The 15,573-nt window shown below is 30.8% G+C and overlaps 2 protein-coding genes across 4 annotated transcripts in view; one reads left to right on the top strand and one right to left on the bottom strand.

Annotated features, from left to right (window-relative positions):
• LOC142319496 (carboxypeptidase Q-like) overlaps positions 1–3,786 on the bottom strand; it is a 36,530-nt gene extending 32,744 nt beyond the window's left edge. The window contains exon 1 of one of the 3 annotated variants that reach the window (XM_075356828.1): positions 3,669–3,786. The gene's annotated coding sequence lies outside the window, so the exon portion shown is untranslated. Of the gene's footprint in view, positions 1–3,523 lie in introns of all 3 variants that reach the window. The other 2 variants (XM_075356830.1, XM_075356829.1) reach the window with 2 other exon arrangements.
• The window catches only part of LOC142320333 (hemocyte protein-glutamine gamma-glutamyltransferase-like), a 120,315-nt gene that overhangs the window by 64,983 nt on the left and 39,759 nt on the right, over positions 1–15,573 (top strand). The window contains exons 2-4 of the mRNA XM_075358038.1: positions 9,540–9,702; positions 10,446–10,661; positions 14,521–14,651. Of these exons, the coding sequence (XP_075214153.1) occupies positions 9,564–9,702; positions 10,446–10,661; positions 14,521–14,651 (486 nt within the window). The 5' untranslated portion in view covers positions 9,540–9,563. The remainder of the gene's footprint in view (positions 1–9,539; positions 9,703–10,445; positions 10,662–14,520; positions 14,652–15,573) is intronic.

Raw genomic sequence — 15,573 nt, 5'->3', positions numbered from 1 at the left:
ACCAATTTGGTTTCAGGAAAAGTATAGGGACAAGGGAAGCAATTTTAGGCCTCAGATTAATAGTAGAAGGAAGATTAAAGAAAAACAAACCAACATACTTGGCGTTTATAGACCTAGAAAAGGCTTTCGATAACGTAGATTGGAATAAAATGTTCAGCATTTTAAAAAAATTAGGGTTCAAATACAGAGATAGAAGAACAATTGCTAACATGTACAGGAACCAAACAGCAAGAATAACAATTGAAGAACATAAGAAAGAAGCCCTAATAAGAAAGGGAGTCTGACAAGGATGTTCCCTATCTCCATTACTTTTAAATCTTTACATGGAACTAGCAGTTAATGATGTTAAAGAACAATTTAGATTCGGAGTAACAGTACAAGGTGAAAAGATAAAGATGCTACGATTTGCTGATGATATAGTAATTCTAGCCGAGAGTAAAAAGGATTTAGAAGAAACAATGAACGGCATAGATGAAGTCCTACGCAAGAACTATCGCATGAAAATAAACAAGAACAAAACAAAAGTAATGAAATGTAGTAGAAATAACAAAGATGGACCACTGAATGTGAAAATAGGAGGAGAAAAGATTATGGAGGTAGAAGAATTTTGTTATTTGGGAAGTAAAATTACTAAAGATGGACGAAGCAGGAGCGATATAAAATGCCGAATAGCACAAGCTAAACGAGCCTTCAGTAAGAAATATAATTTGTTTACATCAAAAATTAATTTAAATGTCAGGAAAAGATTTTTGAAAGTGTATGTTTGGAGTGTCGCTTTATATGGAAGTGAAACTTGGACAATCGGAATATCTGAGAAGAAAAGATTAGAAGCTTTTGAAATGTGGTGCTATAGGAGAATGTTAAAAATCAGATGGGTGGATAAAGTGACAAATGAAGAGGTATTGCGGCAAATAGATGAAGAAAGAAGCATTTGGAAAAATATAGTTAAAAGAAGAGACAGACTTATAGGCCACATACTAAGGCATCCTGGAATAGTCGCTTTAATATTGGAAGGACAGGTAGAAGGGAAAAATTGTGTAGGCAGGCCACGTTTGGAGTATGTAAAACAAATTGTTGGGGATGTAGGATGTAGAGGGTATACTGAAATGAAACGACTAGCACTAGATAGGGAATCTTGGAGAGCTGCATCAAACCAGTCAAATGACTGAAGACAAAAAAAAAAAAAAAGTTTAGAAAAATTGCAGAGTACATTTTAATCCATAATTAACCCTTTTAGAAGTGATTTAAGAGAAATTATTAATGTAAATATTACTCTGAGCATTGTTGAACAAACATTCCTGACAAATTTTTGCATCTCAAGCGGAGTGAGATACACTGTTTTTGAAAAATCAATTTGTATTTCTTATGAAATAAGGGATACCTAGTAAAATAAAGAAGTCCTTTGGTGGATGAAGAAAAAAAAACATTCTCAGCAATACCTTACTATCTAAGGCCTAAGGGAACATTCTTTTTTCTTAGACCCCATGAAATAATGTAAAATTTCAGTTTCCAAGCTATTCAAGAAGTGGGAGAACTAACAGTGTGTTACCTTTCCTACTTATTTACACAGTATTTATCATATGGTTTGATAAATTTATTCATAGTCATTCCATCAAATGAAAGAAATTAATACAGCCTGTATCTAACTTATAATGTATTATAAATAATAAACATCAACCAGAAAAAATTAATTCCAAAAATTTATATTTCTCAATTGTCTTCATAAGAATTTCATTTTAACACTCTGGAAGTGACAAAAGTTATTAGAAAACACTTAATAATGTGTATTATCCTATTTACTATACAGAAATTACATCATACCAACAATCCCCCTTAATTTCCCTTCATACAGTAGCCATTCATCATAACATGATTAATCATTTCTCTATCACAAATATATATTTGATTCAAGATCAGATTCCAAGAAAACTGTTTGCTGTAGGACCACCAAATTATCTAATTATTCAGGTTCAGAAATGGAATCATCACCAGATTTGGTAACAGATAAAAATTCTTGTAAATCAGAAACTGCTGATTTATATGGGGATAAACTTAAATATCACAATACAATTTGTTTTCTAATTATTATTGCAATTATGTTAGTAAATATTATTAATATAAAATATTTTCAATAATTTATAAAAACAAATTATGCATTCCTTGTATATATAACAAAGATATACTTGTTTAAATAATTGAACATGTGTTTTGCCTTCCAAAAAGTAATATTACAAAAATTTTCATAGCTCTTGTCATCAACATCACTGATGTAACTGGCAAAAACACACAAGTTTTTTTAAAACTAATTATTAAAATGAATAATTGCTAATGATGCCTTTGTATTAGCAATTATTCATTTTAATAAACTTTCATTCATTTTATTAAACTTACATTTTAATAAACTTTCAAGTTTAACGCATTTTTGTTAATAAATAGATAACAAAATTTGATGGTTTTTGTTTTTATATAAATTAAAAGTATTTAAAAAATAATTACAAATATTATTAACATTAATTTATTTAGTTTTTCTTAATACACTTTAAATAAACCGGTTAAGATTTCGCTTAAAACAAATTAATTAGTTTTTAACAATGGTTTTCGAACATTCAGTGGTTTTTCCTAAAGTAATTAATACAAGTGCGATAATGCACTGACGCTAGCGCCTTATTAGGCTTTATCAACGTAATAAGCGGTAAAAACAAAGCGTGCTTTGCTTATCCGTTTTTAAACGTTCACGAACAACAAAAATTTCAATTAAAAAAACAAATTTTCAAAAATAAACATTAAAAAAAATGGTACTTGTACGTTACAACAGCGCCACTATCATTGGGAGGTTACAATCAGCGCGACTGATGGAGAGTTAAATAACTACGTTCTACTTGTAAAAAAATTTATAACAGAAATATAATCTAAACAAACTTAATCTACGCTCGCTAGTGAAGGTAAACGAGCGTAGGTTAGATTATATATATATAACTTTATGTCTTATTTAGGTATTCAGATATCAAGTCTATCTTTATAAACTAAGCGATAATTTATCTTTGCTAGCTGAGCGATAGCCTTTCAGTGGCGCCATCTAACAACTAACTGACTAACCATATTAGCGCCGTTATAATACACAAGTACCAAGAAAATTAGGTTAAACATTCGAAGAATGTAATTTTTTAAATATTCACAGTGCATTTTAGCGTATACCGTATATAAATATACGTTACCGAAAATTCTATTTAAGCTTTTTAGTATTTACTGGGAATAATTAATGAATTACTGAAAATTAGTAATCTGTAACTAAAAAATTTCATCCAAATCAATGCAATAAGAAATAATGGTACTGCAACTTCAAAACCGGCTTTTGTTATTACTAAACTCGAATCATTATTATTTACTAAAATCACATAGTGTTAAATACATTTATAAAATAATATTAATGTAAATAAAGCTTAAAAATGATTAACATTTAACTATTTTATTTTTTCAGAACATAAAACTGAACCTTTAATTACATAATTCGTAAACTATTTACTTATCTTTCTTTATTCAATGATATAATCTGCAATCGATACTTTCTAATGAGTATAATCCTTAATTAAAGCGTATCAACATTTCATTGTAAGACGTCCTTAAGGGCGCTGAAAGACTGACATAATAAAATTAGTCTTACCACACACCTGCAACACACAATAACCTCAACATCAATTCGATGTTATCATCTGGCTATTAAAGTTATAGTTTGAGCGCTAGTTCTCAGTGAACTGGGGCATCTTATTGAACGGATCTAAACACCCTCTGCTGTTCGGGAGAAACATCAGACTAGTCTTCGGTTTAATAAGGAACCATACACTACAGTTCAGTCACTCGGACGAACTAAACGGATTGTTTCAGTCAAAACTGATGTGTGAAGAGTGAACTGAATACCGATCGTTGGACTGACCGAATTCCCTCAGTTTGGGCAGACGACTAGCTAATATCTGTCTACCTTACGTTGAGGCCTGAAATAAACAAAACAGGTTCCAGATGTACACAAAATTACGCGACAGCTACTGCGCGCCTGATTATGGCACGTAATAATAATAATACAGAAATAGTTGCCTATTGTTCGGTATATTCTAAAACATTATATATTTATTAAATTAAGAAAAGGTTATTATTTGTTAAATATATTAAAGTTATCTTCGATGGTAATTTTGTTTTACCGTTACGTAATAATTATCATACGCGTTCGTATCTATACAAAATAATAATGGTTTAATGAAATGATAAACATAAATAGGTTTGTAAATAATTCGTTAAGTGTTGTACACAAATCCTGATACTATTTACATGCATAAAATAAATTAAAAATATTTTATGATTTATCACCATTTTTTTGTTAAGTTTTTTATCATTTGTTACGGCGATCACTTGATAAATAATCAAATCCACTAAACATTTCATCTTCACTAACATTAGATTCCCAGGAATTATTTTACGAATTAATAATGATTTATCCACTTCGTTATCAACAATAATCCATCTTCCACATTTTTTCTTCTTCTTGCAGCACATGCTTAACACAGTTCCGCCACTTCCCTGCCGTTACCTCAGCGAAACCGTTTTTAAGTAAAACCTTTACATCCAATAATTTATAAGTTTTGTTATTTCGAAATACAAATCATTTTACTTGACTCTACATTATTTCTATTGGATTCAGATTGCAATGATATGGTGGAAGCCATAATACTGTATGTCCATTTGCTTCAGCCACATCATCAATTACATATTTTTTTAATTTTTGCTTTTTTTTGTTAACTTCTTCTAGGAGTTCAACTTTTAATAAGGTAGAGTCAAATGGGATTTGCCACAATATAACATTCACTTTTAGCCATGATGTATTTAGGATTTTTTCTAATTTTATACTATGGTATGGTACATTATTCATAACAATACCACTATTTGGTGGAATTAATTTCATAATCGTATAACCAGTTTTAAAAAAAATTATCATTCATATCTTTATGGTAATCACCCTTTTTATTGGATTTGAAAACTAATAATGTACCGTTGACAAAAACTTATTCATCCATACTTTAAAGAATCCAATATTTTAAGGATTCATTCCCTACATGACCTACAATCAACTATTTTCCTTTGTTACTTGCAGATTTTATACCGGTACTTAAACAAAATGGAAAAGCCTGATTAGATATCTTAACGGAAGTGTTACACCAAACTTTATTGACTGAATGACCTTCATTCACCCAACTTTTCCCTGCAAATTGAAACCCATCAATAAAAGAAGTTTATGTAAACTAGCCTGACTAACTTTTGGTAAATTCAGATAATTTTTGATAGCTAAAAGTACCTTATTGAGTGTGGGCAATTCATTTTTAAAAAAGAAACCTTGGACTTTGGATCTGGCAACATTTTTATTGAAATCGTCAAATTGGCATAAACTGGGTTTTGAATGTTTCCTTTTCTTTTTTGGTGTGTATATCACTCCATATTTTTTCTTTTCAGCTTACAATCTCTCAATACTTGAAATGGATACACCCGTAAATTCAGATGTAAGCACTTCTACTAATTTTATTTTTAAGTAGGATATTTTTTGCAAAATTTATTGAAAATATTAAGAATCAGTCTTTTCCCCACTTCCTAATATTTTTACCTTCTCTAAATATTAAAAACTTATAAACAAAAACAAGTTCTAGCACTGTAATAAAGCAAATAAGTGATAAATTTCAGTATGTTACTTATTTAAACAAAATTAATGGCAAAAACAACCTTACTCAAAGCAACTTCTATCACCACAGTTAAAATACAAAGAAGTTTCACAAGACAAAGTAATCATTCTGAAAATAGTGTCAGAAATATAATTTAACTGTGTCATAAAATTATAAATAGCTATGAAGTATTGCTATTATTTATATAACATCATACATGATGTGTACCAAATTGCAATTTAAATACTTACACTAACATGGAACATTTTTTACTGTAGGCCTCAAGTAGCAAATAATATGAATATTAGAAAATGAGGAAACTGAAATTAGTATAAATTTTTCAATAATAGTGCATTGTTGTAGATGTAACATATTTATAATTACATAATAATAACTAATAATGTGATAATCTGAGATTAATAACAGGTGTAAATAATGATTAACATTCTTATGATGTGGTAACTATTTTTAAAAGTGATGTATCATTTTTGTCCACTCGGTGGATTGCATCAACAGATTGAAGGTTGTCAAGTGTATGTGTGTTGTATCTTACACATATCACCTACATGCAGATTGTTTACTTCAGGCCTCAACATAAAGTAGACAGAATGTAGTTATTAGAACTGAATTTGTGTGGAGTCTTAGAATTTGAGGAGATACAGAATCAGCCCTAATAATAATAATATCAGTTCAGTCCAAACTCATCAGTTTAGATTGGCAAATTTATTGAACAAACTATGCATGTGAATCAAGTCTAATAAGTGTTATAAAATATTAAAAATATTAATGCAAAGTAGAATAATAAAGTGTATCAAATCAAAGTGACTGGTGATCAAATAAGTCCCCATGATCTTTATTTACTTTGTTTTCACCAGTCTGCTGTACTTTCTCTAGTAATGTGTAATTATTTTTAAAATAATAGATTTATTTACTTTTTGTGTATATATTATGGGAGTGGAAATTTGATACTATATCATTGTATTAAATAAAATAAATAATTTTTGTTATTTCAATAAATATAATATTTGTGAAATAAACATTTTGTTTAAAGTAATTAACTACAAAAAAAAAAGAAGTCATATAAAACATATCAAAGTATTTATTTCCCATGATATTACAATTTAGATTTATTTTGAATTGCAAATCCAAACATTAAAATAATTTTTGCATGTTTATTTCAAGACAAAGGTTTATGGTTTATAAATTAAGATGTTGTTATAAATCTCAAGTAACAAAAATAAGAATATTATAATTCCACAGATTGGTAAACAATGCAAAGGTTATTAAGCTTGACCTCTTTCTTGGTTTAACCGATACCAAGCAGACTACTTCATGAGGCTTAGAAGCCTGTTGCCATCTACTCTAACTTGACTTAATAATGGTGAGGTCATCACAGCCAATAGTGTTGAGTGTTGAGCCAACTGTTGATCACCGGGAAAGTGCTGTGTAGATACTGTTATCAATAAACAACATCTCCATAATCTATTTAGAGAGCTGATTGTCATTCTTAGGCTCTCTTCGTCACTAGTAAAGCTAGCTATTTTTACACGGACTTGAATACTTGATCGTGGATACCGGTGTTCTTTGGTGGTTGGGTTTCAATTAACCACATCTCCGGAATGGTCGAACTGAGAATGTACAAGACTACACTTCATTTACACTCATACATATCATCCTCATTCATCCTCTGAAGTATTATCTAAATGGTAGTTACCGGAGGCTAAACAGGAAATGAAAGAAAGAAAGGCTCTCTTCGTCAAGGTCACTTTGTTGGTTTGTTACTGAAATCTTACTCTGATACCCCAAGTAAGACCAGAGCATCTTGCCCTTATATCTTTAAATAGAGAATGAATAAACTGATTATGAATAACTAAAACTAGATTAAATTAATACAGAAATAGGCAATACTTAGAGAAATAAAAAGTACTTAATTCATTGCAACATCATATTTTTGAATAAAAAATAAAATCTCTAAAAAAAGCAAACAACAGTTTTAAATGAAACTTTTAAATAATAAAAATAAAATTGAAAACTTTTTAACTTAATCAAGTTGTTTACTAATCTAGACGAAGTAGTACTTATGTAGCACTACAAATACTTGATTGAGCGCTTGTCCCATTCATTGAAACCATTTCATATGTAAACATGTGCACTATTCAGAACTGAAACCACGATTGAATTATTGTAAAAGATCTAAAATATTACTTTTTCTGTGCATATAAAAAGAAATCTTCAATTTCATTAAATAAGTTAGGTATCTTATCAAAATATTTTTTTTGAGTGAAAGTAATTATAACCTCTTTAATTATTCCTCAGATTTTGTCTTCTTATTTTATTAATGAAGAATCCAGATTTGAGTACCATTAAAACTGATTTTATTAAGTTTAATATTTTATTAAACTTTGGTCAGTGGAGATTTTTCTCCCACCTTTCTGGAGCTGCTCTACAGAACATTGCATTGGAAAGGGGAGAGTAATGCCATCAGGTGTCAGTATGTGGAGTGCTCATGACCTCACTGCTCTAGGATGACCCCCACATGCTCGGGGGGCCCTCTAGGTGCTCAGTCACGAGCCTGTCCGGCCCGGCGCCCTCTGGAATCTTATTTCCTGACAGGACTCTTCACAGGCATGTAACTTGTCTAATACTTTCTTGATGAAGTTTTCTACTGCCCTCCATATGCTGGCTCCCTTCAAGATGATACTCTTGCTTACCCTCGGCACGGAATATGTCTTCCAGACCCAAAGCATCCAGCATCTCCTCACTCTCACCTCCAAACCGTGGGCAGCAAAAATGGACATGATAATGGAGACACTACCTCGTCACAATCAGGGCATAGATACAAATAAGCTAGGCCAAATCTGTGAAGGTATGACCTGTAACCTCCATAGCCCACCAGGAACTGTGTTATGTGTTAAACTGTATCCCAGCGAGGCATGTGATCTCCTGTACCAAGTTCTAATGTTGCCAATAAGGCGATGGGATCACCGGCCCTTTGTCCCCTGGTCACAGCGCACTTGCTAGATCTTAAGTAGCTCCTCTTCAATCTGCGATGATAAGTGTTTTTTGTGCCCATGCAGCAAAGATTGCTATTCCCAGAGTCTCTTCCTTCGCTGTGTGACTAGATTTATTGGCATGATCCTCGTCAGAACCTCAGCTGCTTCCTTTGAGAAGGTCCAGAATGCTGCTATAATCCTTAAGCAGTATTTTCTTTGTACCGCCTCAAGCTTCCCTTTATATTTAGTGTATTTTGTTACATTGGCTCAAAGCTCAGCTCCATAAAGCATGGTGGAATATGTTACTCTGGCCAGTAACCTCCAGCAATACTGAGTTTGTCCTCCTGTGTCTAGTAGGAGGGCAGCAATTAATCTCATCATACTCTCTGATTTTTTGGCAGTTTCTATGGCATGAATGCCAAATTTCATTCTGGAATCAATCCATATTCCTAAATGTTTTATTGCTGACCTTGAATCGATCCTTCTATTCTACAGGAGGAGGATCCGGAATACCCCATCATACATCAGGTTCCAAAGGGTTGGCCCAAGGACCGAACCCTGGTGCACACCCCTGTGCAGGCTCTGTACAACCAATCCCCCCTGTACCCTGCACTCGATCCTGCGTGCTGCAGGATCATTGCTTTTTGTCTGCGAGAATTAGATCAATTTATTTAAGGATCTAATTTAAACATAAATCTATGAAGCCTTGAAAATTTTTTTTTTTAATTAAAAATATTAGCCAAACAAGTACATTAGTTTACTGTATTATTTATTTTATAGACTATTCTAATTCAATTTTTTATTTTTGAAAATAATAAAATTAATTATTTTTAACTTTTTTCCCCAGATATTTAATAATTGACTGACCAAAATGTCCAGAACCAGTTATGGAAATCGTAGTACTGGTGGTGTTGCTTATGGTGATAGAAATTACATGCGAAATTTCATGACTCATATTTCATCGAATTACGAGCGACGTAGAGCTCAGGACAAAGCTCTTTATCAACCAGGTATTATAGTACAGTAATAGTAAATAAAATAGATAAATTAAGTATTTTCAATAAAAAAAGATAATCTTTTTTGAAATTAATGAGCAGTTTCTACTCAAATCCTCAGATTTGATACATTGTATATGTTAACTGTTCAATGTTACACAGATATAACCATTTCTTTATATATTGATGTTATTATTTTAGCAGCTGCCTGTTTTTCAGATTATTTTTTACTCTAACATAATTCTCAAAATGTTTTTCTGATATTTGATTTTTTTTCTTTAGTTGCTTGACTTGTTTAATGTTCTTCTTCATCCCTTTCTGATCTGTGCCAGTACTTAGCCTCACAATACCTCTCACACTACACGTACCCTCCCTCATCAAAAGTAATAGATATAATAATGCAATAATTTAATGGTGTATAATATGTAATAATTTATGTATTAGAGAAATTCTTCTTCCCGTGGTACCAGTATTCATTTTGCAATGACTGGGATTATTTATTTCATAATTTTATCTCTAACTATGGAAGGAAGAGGCATTACATTGCAAATTATATCTTCGTGATTTTATTTATACATTGAGAGAGAGAGGGACTGTTTTTTTATGTCTTGTTGCATTAGTTAAATAAATCATCTGCGTGACACAAAAACACTTGATAATTCAAGTCTTTGAAAGTGTAATAAAAAATTAATATTATTTAGATTAATATTATTTTAATTATTATTTTTTTAATTTAAATACTAATATGTTTTTCACAGGACTTGAAATAAAGCAGGTTCCTGCACTACATGTGGAAGTAACAGAATTTTATCCATTAGACAATGCTCAAGAACACAAAACTGATAGATATGAAATAGTTCGTGATACACCTGCTTCTCCAGTTTTAAGACGTGGACAGCCATTTTACTTTGCTGTTCGTTTTGATCATCCATATGATTTAGAGCAAGATATTATACGACTAGTTTTTGATTTTGGTAAGGAATAAAGCTTACTTTTTAAATCATCTTTTACATTTGCATTATGTTCATAACTAAAACAAATAGGTTTTGAAATTTATGGCTAATTTTAACTTTAATATTCATATATACATTCCTGATGAATTCTATGATGTAATTCTATATATCTTTGACTAACATATAAATCCAAATAGCCAATGATAAATGTTCCTGTTGCTGTCAGCAGAATATATTTTTATATTTAGGTCTGAATTAATAATGAATTTTTATGACAACACTAAGTGTTTATAACTCATTTGATAAAGTATGATTTTTCTTTTTCAAATGAAGTAAATGAAAACTGAAAACTCATTGAGAATATTTTGTTTAAATTGACTTTTGAGATATTAAAAAAGATAAATTAGCAAAAGAGTTACACTTATAAAGTTACATTGTAAATACCCAAAACAGAGTAAAGATGGTTCCTGCAGAGAAGAAATTAAGATTAATTAGTAAAATTTTAAATCTCATTTTAGATTTGACTAAAGTTCATGTTATTCATTTTTAAATTAGCCAGACTTCAACAAAACTAGTTAGAAAATTTTTTGTTCTTATCAGCACTTGCCCGTCACATATTTTTCTGTTCCAATGAGTTCAAACAGTAAGTATTAATCTATTTAGATGTTAGCTATGTATTATTTACTTAAATTACATTATATTTTAAAATTAATGAAACAATTATTACAATTTGAAAATTGTTATCTCTATTGACAACAGCACTTATCATTCAACTAATATCTTTTGAATACTTCTTGTTTTTATTCTAGTTAGTATTTCACTTCAATTAGATCAGTTCAGAATTCTGTGTTTCTAATTTACATTGTACAAAATGAATATCTGGCAATTACCAAATATGGTACAGAATGCCAAGCAGTTCTTTATTGAGAATGGGGTTCTACCGAAACATCACCTATGTCCAAAAGGTCATAACATGATGTTGTCTGTAAGCGCTAGAGCGAGATGGTGTTGTAACAATTGTGAAGGATTAGGTTAGGATAGGAAGTTGCACACATTTCAGGAATAGTCGACCTGAGACTGTACAAGACTACACTTCATTTACATTCATAGATATGAATGTAAATGAAGTTTACATGAATAGTTTACATATGAATACCTTACGGTGGTTCCAGAGGCTAAACAGAAAAAAAAAGATTAGGAAGTTGCAATGGATTACTAGTGGGTGGTTTGATTAAAACATTGATTTAAACAACGATTGTATGTGGCAGGCAGTTAACTGATAAATACCAATTTTTTTTAATATCTCAATTACAACTTTATATTATTGTACAGTATTGTAATGTCATTAACATTGTTGCATAAACTTTTAAATGTACCAGAGGTTTTTACCAGTACCTCCCTCAGTGGATTATTAACTAAAATAGTGTTCTAGTCCTAGAAGATTTTAGAATGCAAAAATTCCACGAAGAAATAATAATCCCTCAAAATACACTTCTATCAAATAACTGAACCAAGTACTTAAAGAATTTTAAGTACTTTCTTTTTCCTGTTTAGCCTCCGGTAAATACCATTTAGATAATTCTTCAGAGGATGAATGAGGATGATATGTATGAGTGTAAATGAAGTGTAGTCTTGTACATTCTCAGTTCGACCATTCCTGAGATGTGCGGTTAATTGAAACCCAACCACCAAAGAACACCAGTATCCACGATCTAGTATATAGTAAGAATATATACTAAGGATGACTAGCTGTTCTAAAATAAATCTATTATGAAAACTGACCTTATTTTGGTATTAAATTAAATAGAGATTGATTTTTTTTTTTCAATTGCAAAGTAAAAGTATAATGAGAGATTAAGATAGATTTTTTAGGATTGCAATTTTTTCCTTTTGGGATTTCAATGTTTTTAATTTATATGTGCATTAAATACATTCAGTGGATAAAATAATATGCATTTTTCTTAATTACACATTTTCATTTTTTTCATATCTTAAGCACATTTTATCATATCAAATATCAACAGTTATTTTTAAATGTGCCAAACCAAATGTTTAGTTAAATACATGTTTTTCAGTACTGTAGATGTTTTTCTATATTTGTGGTATAGTATAGAGTATCAACATGAAAAAAAATCAAACACTGTTGATTGGATTTAAAAATTACAATTTTTTATTTTTTTAAAGAAGCGGTTATTCATAACAGTTAATGTAAAAACATCCAACATTCAAGACAAACCATCACAGAAAGTGATTTCTTACTTGTCTTTTTATGCTAAAAACCAAATGCTGGATTTCTGTTGATGTTATCTGCTTTTAGCTCTAGCATTTGGAAACTTATTACTGGAAGAAATCCTTATGTTAGTACCAGTTTATGGCAATGGAGTGTAGTAACTAAAAAAGAAACTCAAACTGATAATATTAATTCTTACATAAGCTCATATTATTTTAGACCACATTAAGAGACATTTAGAAGCTTATGTTCTTTGTGAAGTCAAAGAATAAACCCTCAATGGTATAAAGAAAAAAAACAAGAGAGGGAGAGAAATTATTTTAAATTGTAAAGGACTATGTTACAGCACAAATCATTGGATTTTTTTTATGTTATAAGTCTTCTTAAATCCTACTTTATATCAAAAATATAAAGATATCTGTAAAATGTTTATATATTTGATCTTAAATCTAAGGAGTTTGCTCCTAATAAATGGATTAGATTTTAATTCATTAATTAAAATCAATAAATTAATTAATGGATTTATGGATTTAGAAAATACTTCTGAAGTAATATTTTCATCCTGAAGAACCCTCATGATTGAAGTTCTCTTTTCCCTTGACTTCTTTATTTGGGCCTGAGAAGAATTTTTAATTAACAGAAAAACTAGTTATTCACTCCAGGAAGTTCTTGAAAAAATAAAACCATCTAGAACTGTCACCAGATTCCTTTGTGCAACCAGAAAGTCCTGCCAGTAATTTCCTGCACTCCCTGACTGACTTTATTACTGCCATAATTTCATGTAACCACAATTCCTATCTTCTGCCAGCTTATTCACTGGTCAAACAAGCTGAATCCTTCACATTGCTGCAATTATTAAGCTAATTGCAAAGAAAGTACCTTAGTTTTTACTCCTAAAAATTCTTCATCCCATTACTTGCCTTTCATCACAATTTATATCAGTTACAGAAGGAGCATTCTTGGCTTAGCTTGGTATATTTGTTTATTTTTTATTTTTTTATTTCTCTGTAATAGCCTGGTAAGGTGTGTACTCAAGCTAAACTTCCTACTCAGGTACAATGAATAAGAAAATCTTGCTCTTTTCTTGTATAACCTAAGCATTTCTAGCGTATTAAGATCCTATAAGTCTAAGGTTGCTCTAACTATCAAACATCTCATTCCTTATCATCATATCTTTTAAATATTTCTGACCTCCATATCTTATTTTCTTATCAGTTCTACAAGTGTGATATTTTAACAGGATCTGTATTAGTTTGAGAGGTCAGTGCTTGACTCATCACCAATTTAATAAGGCTGTTGTACTAATAGAAGTGGAGTTGATAGTGATTAGATTCAGCTAAATATTTAGTTGATATATATATATATCAAATATTTTTAATTTATTATGTATATATTTTTGTTGAAAATGTAATTTTTATGTTTAGTAATTTTGGTACCACAATCACGTGCCTAAAACATAAAAAATCAAATAATTTAATTAATTAAAAAATGAGTATGGTATAGCTTTCTAAATTAAGTTTTTTAAATTTATTTTTCTATATTAGTTCTGCTTTTGCGATCTCAGAAGTTTCAAGTTTAACTTATATTATTTAGAGCATTGATACATATCAATTTATATAATTTTATAGTTGTATTTTTTTTTTATCAAAGGTCCTAAACCATCTGTAGCAAAAGGAACTAGGCAATATCTAACTTTGATGCAGAACAAGGAAGCCAATCCTGAGACGAATAAATGGAATGTAAAACTGAATAATGCAGATGGAGGAACTCTTACTTTACAGGTAAATATGTATAAACTGTGTTCAATATTAAGAATAATGAGTTACCAAAACAGAAAGTTTACTTACCAAACATGTGTATAAAATATCAAGCTATATCATAAACAAAGAAGTAATAATTATAATCAACATATCAAAATTTAAACAAAAGATTTCAAATAATCATGTCATTAATCAAACCTGTTCTAATCATATCTAGGAGAAGAGATAAATTATAAAATTTACTACAATTGTTTTATCATTGCTAAAACTTAAGTAAACTTTTTTACTTAAGTAAAAAGAAAATATTTCTTACCTTCCCTGACAAAATCACTAGGGACGTAGTCTAGAGACTTGTCTTATCATGAAAGATCATCCAAAAATAGACTTGTCGAGGAATATTAAAACCCCAAATTAACACAAGATTACAAGGGTGTAAAAAGCCCTTTCCACTTAAAAATACTTGAAACCAACTTAGTGTGTTGGTCGTATGAACCCAGGAAGGATCTATGATCCTGCCTGGGTTCCCCAGTCATCCATCTCCTACAAACTTAATTTGAGCCGGGGAGTCAGTTACTATCTGACCCATGATACCAACATCCCAGGGCTTGTGTGTAACAGTAAGCTCCGATACCCTTATCCATAGAAGAATCCCTGCCAAGGGCCAAAGTGACTGACTTACATTGAGCAGCAAAAAACTTCAGCAAAGCTAAGCTCACAGCAGCCCATCCTCAACCCATCTCCATAACTGTGAGAAGGGATGGGCAATTCCCATCCCCACTCTGCCCAGTTTTGGCAAAACAGATTATGATCATGCCTCCCACCCTTACTACAAGCAAGGATATCGAGAAGCATAACCACAACCAGCTCAGACGGCCAATCCTGTACTCCAGAGGGGAGCTCCTGAGCAAGACCATTGCCTCGTTGGTCGACATGAATGGAAGTA

Source organism: Lycorma delicatula, chromosome 2 (genome assembly GCF_047948215.1).
Source record: "Lycorma delicatula isolate Av1 chromosome 2, ASM4794821v1, whole genome shotgun sequence".
Taxonomy (NCBI): domain Eukaryota; kingdom Metazoa; phylum Arthropoda; class Insecta; order Hemiptera; family Fulgoridae; genus Lycorma; species Lycorma delicatula.
This window is presented reverse-complemented; position numbering and strand designations above follow the sequence as displayed.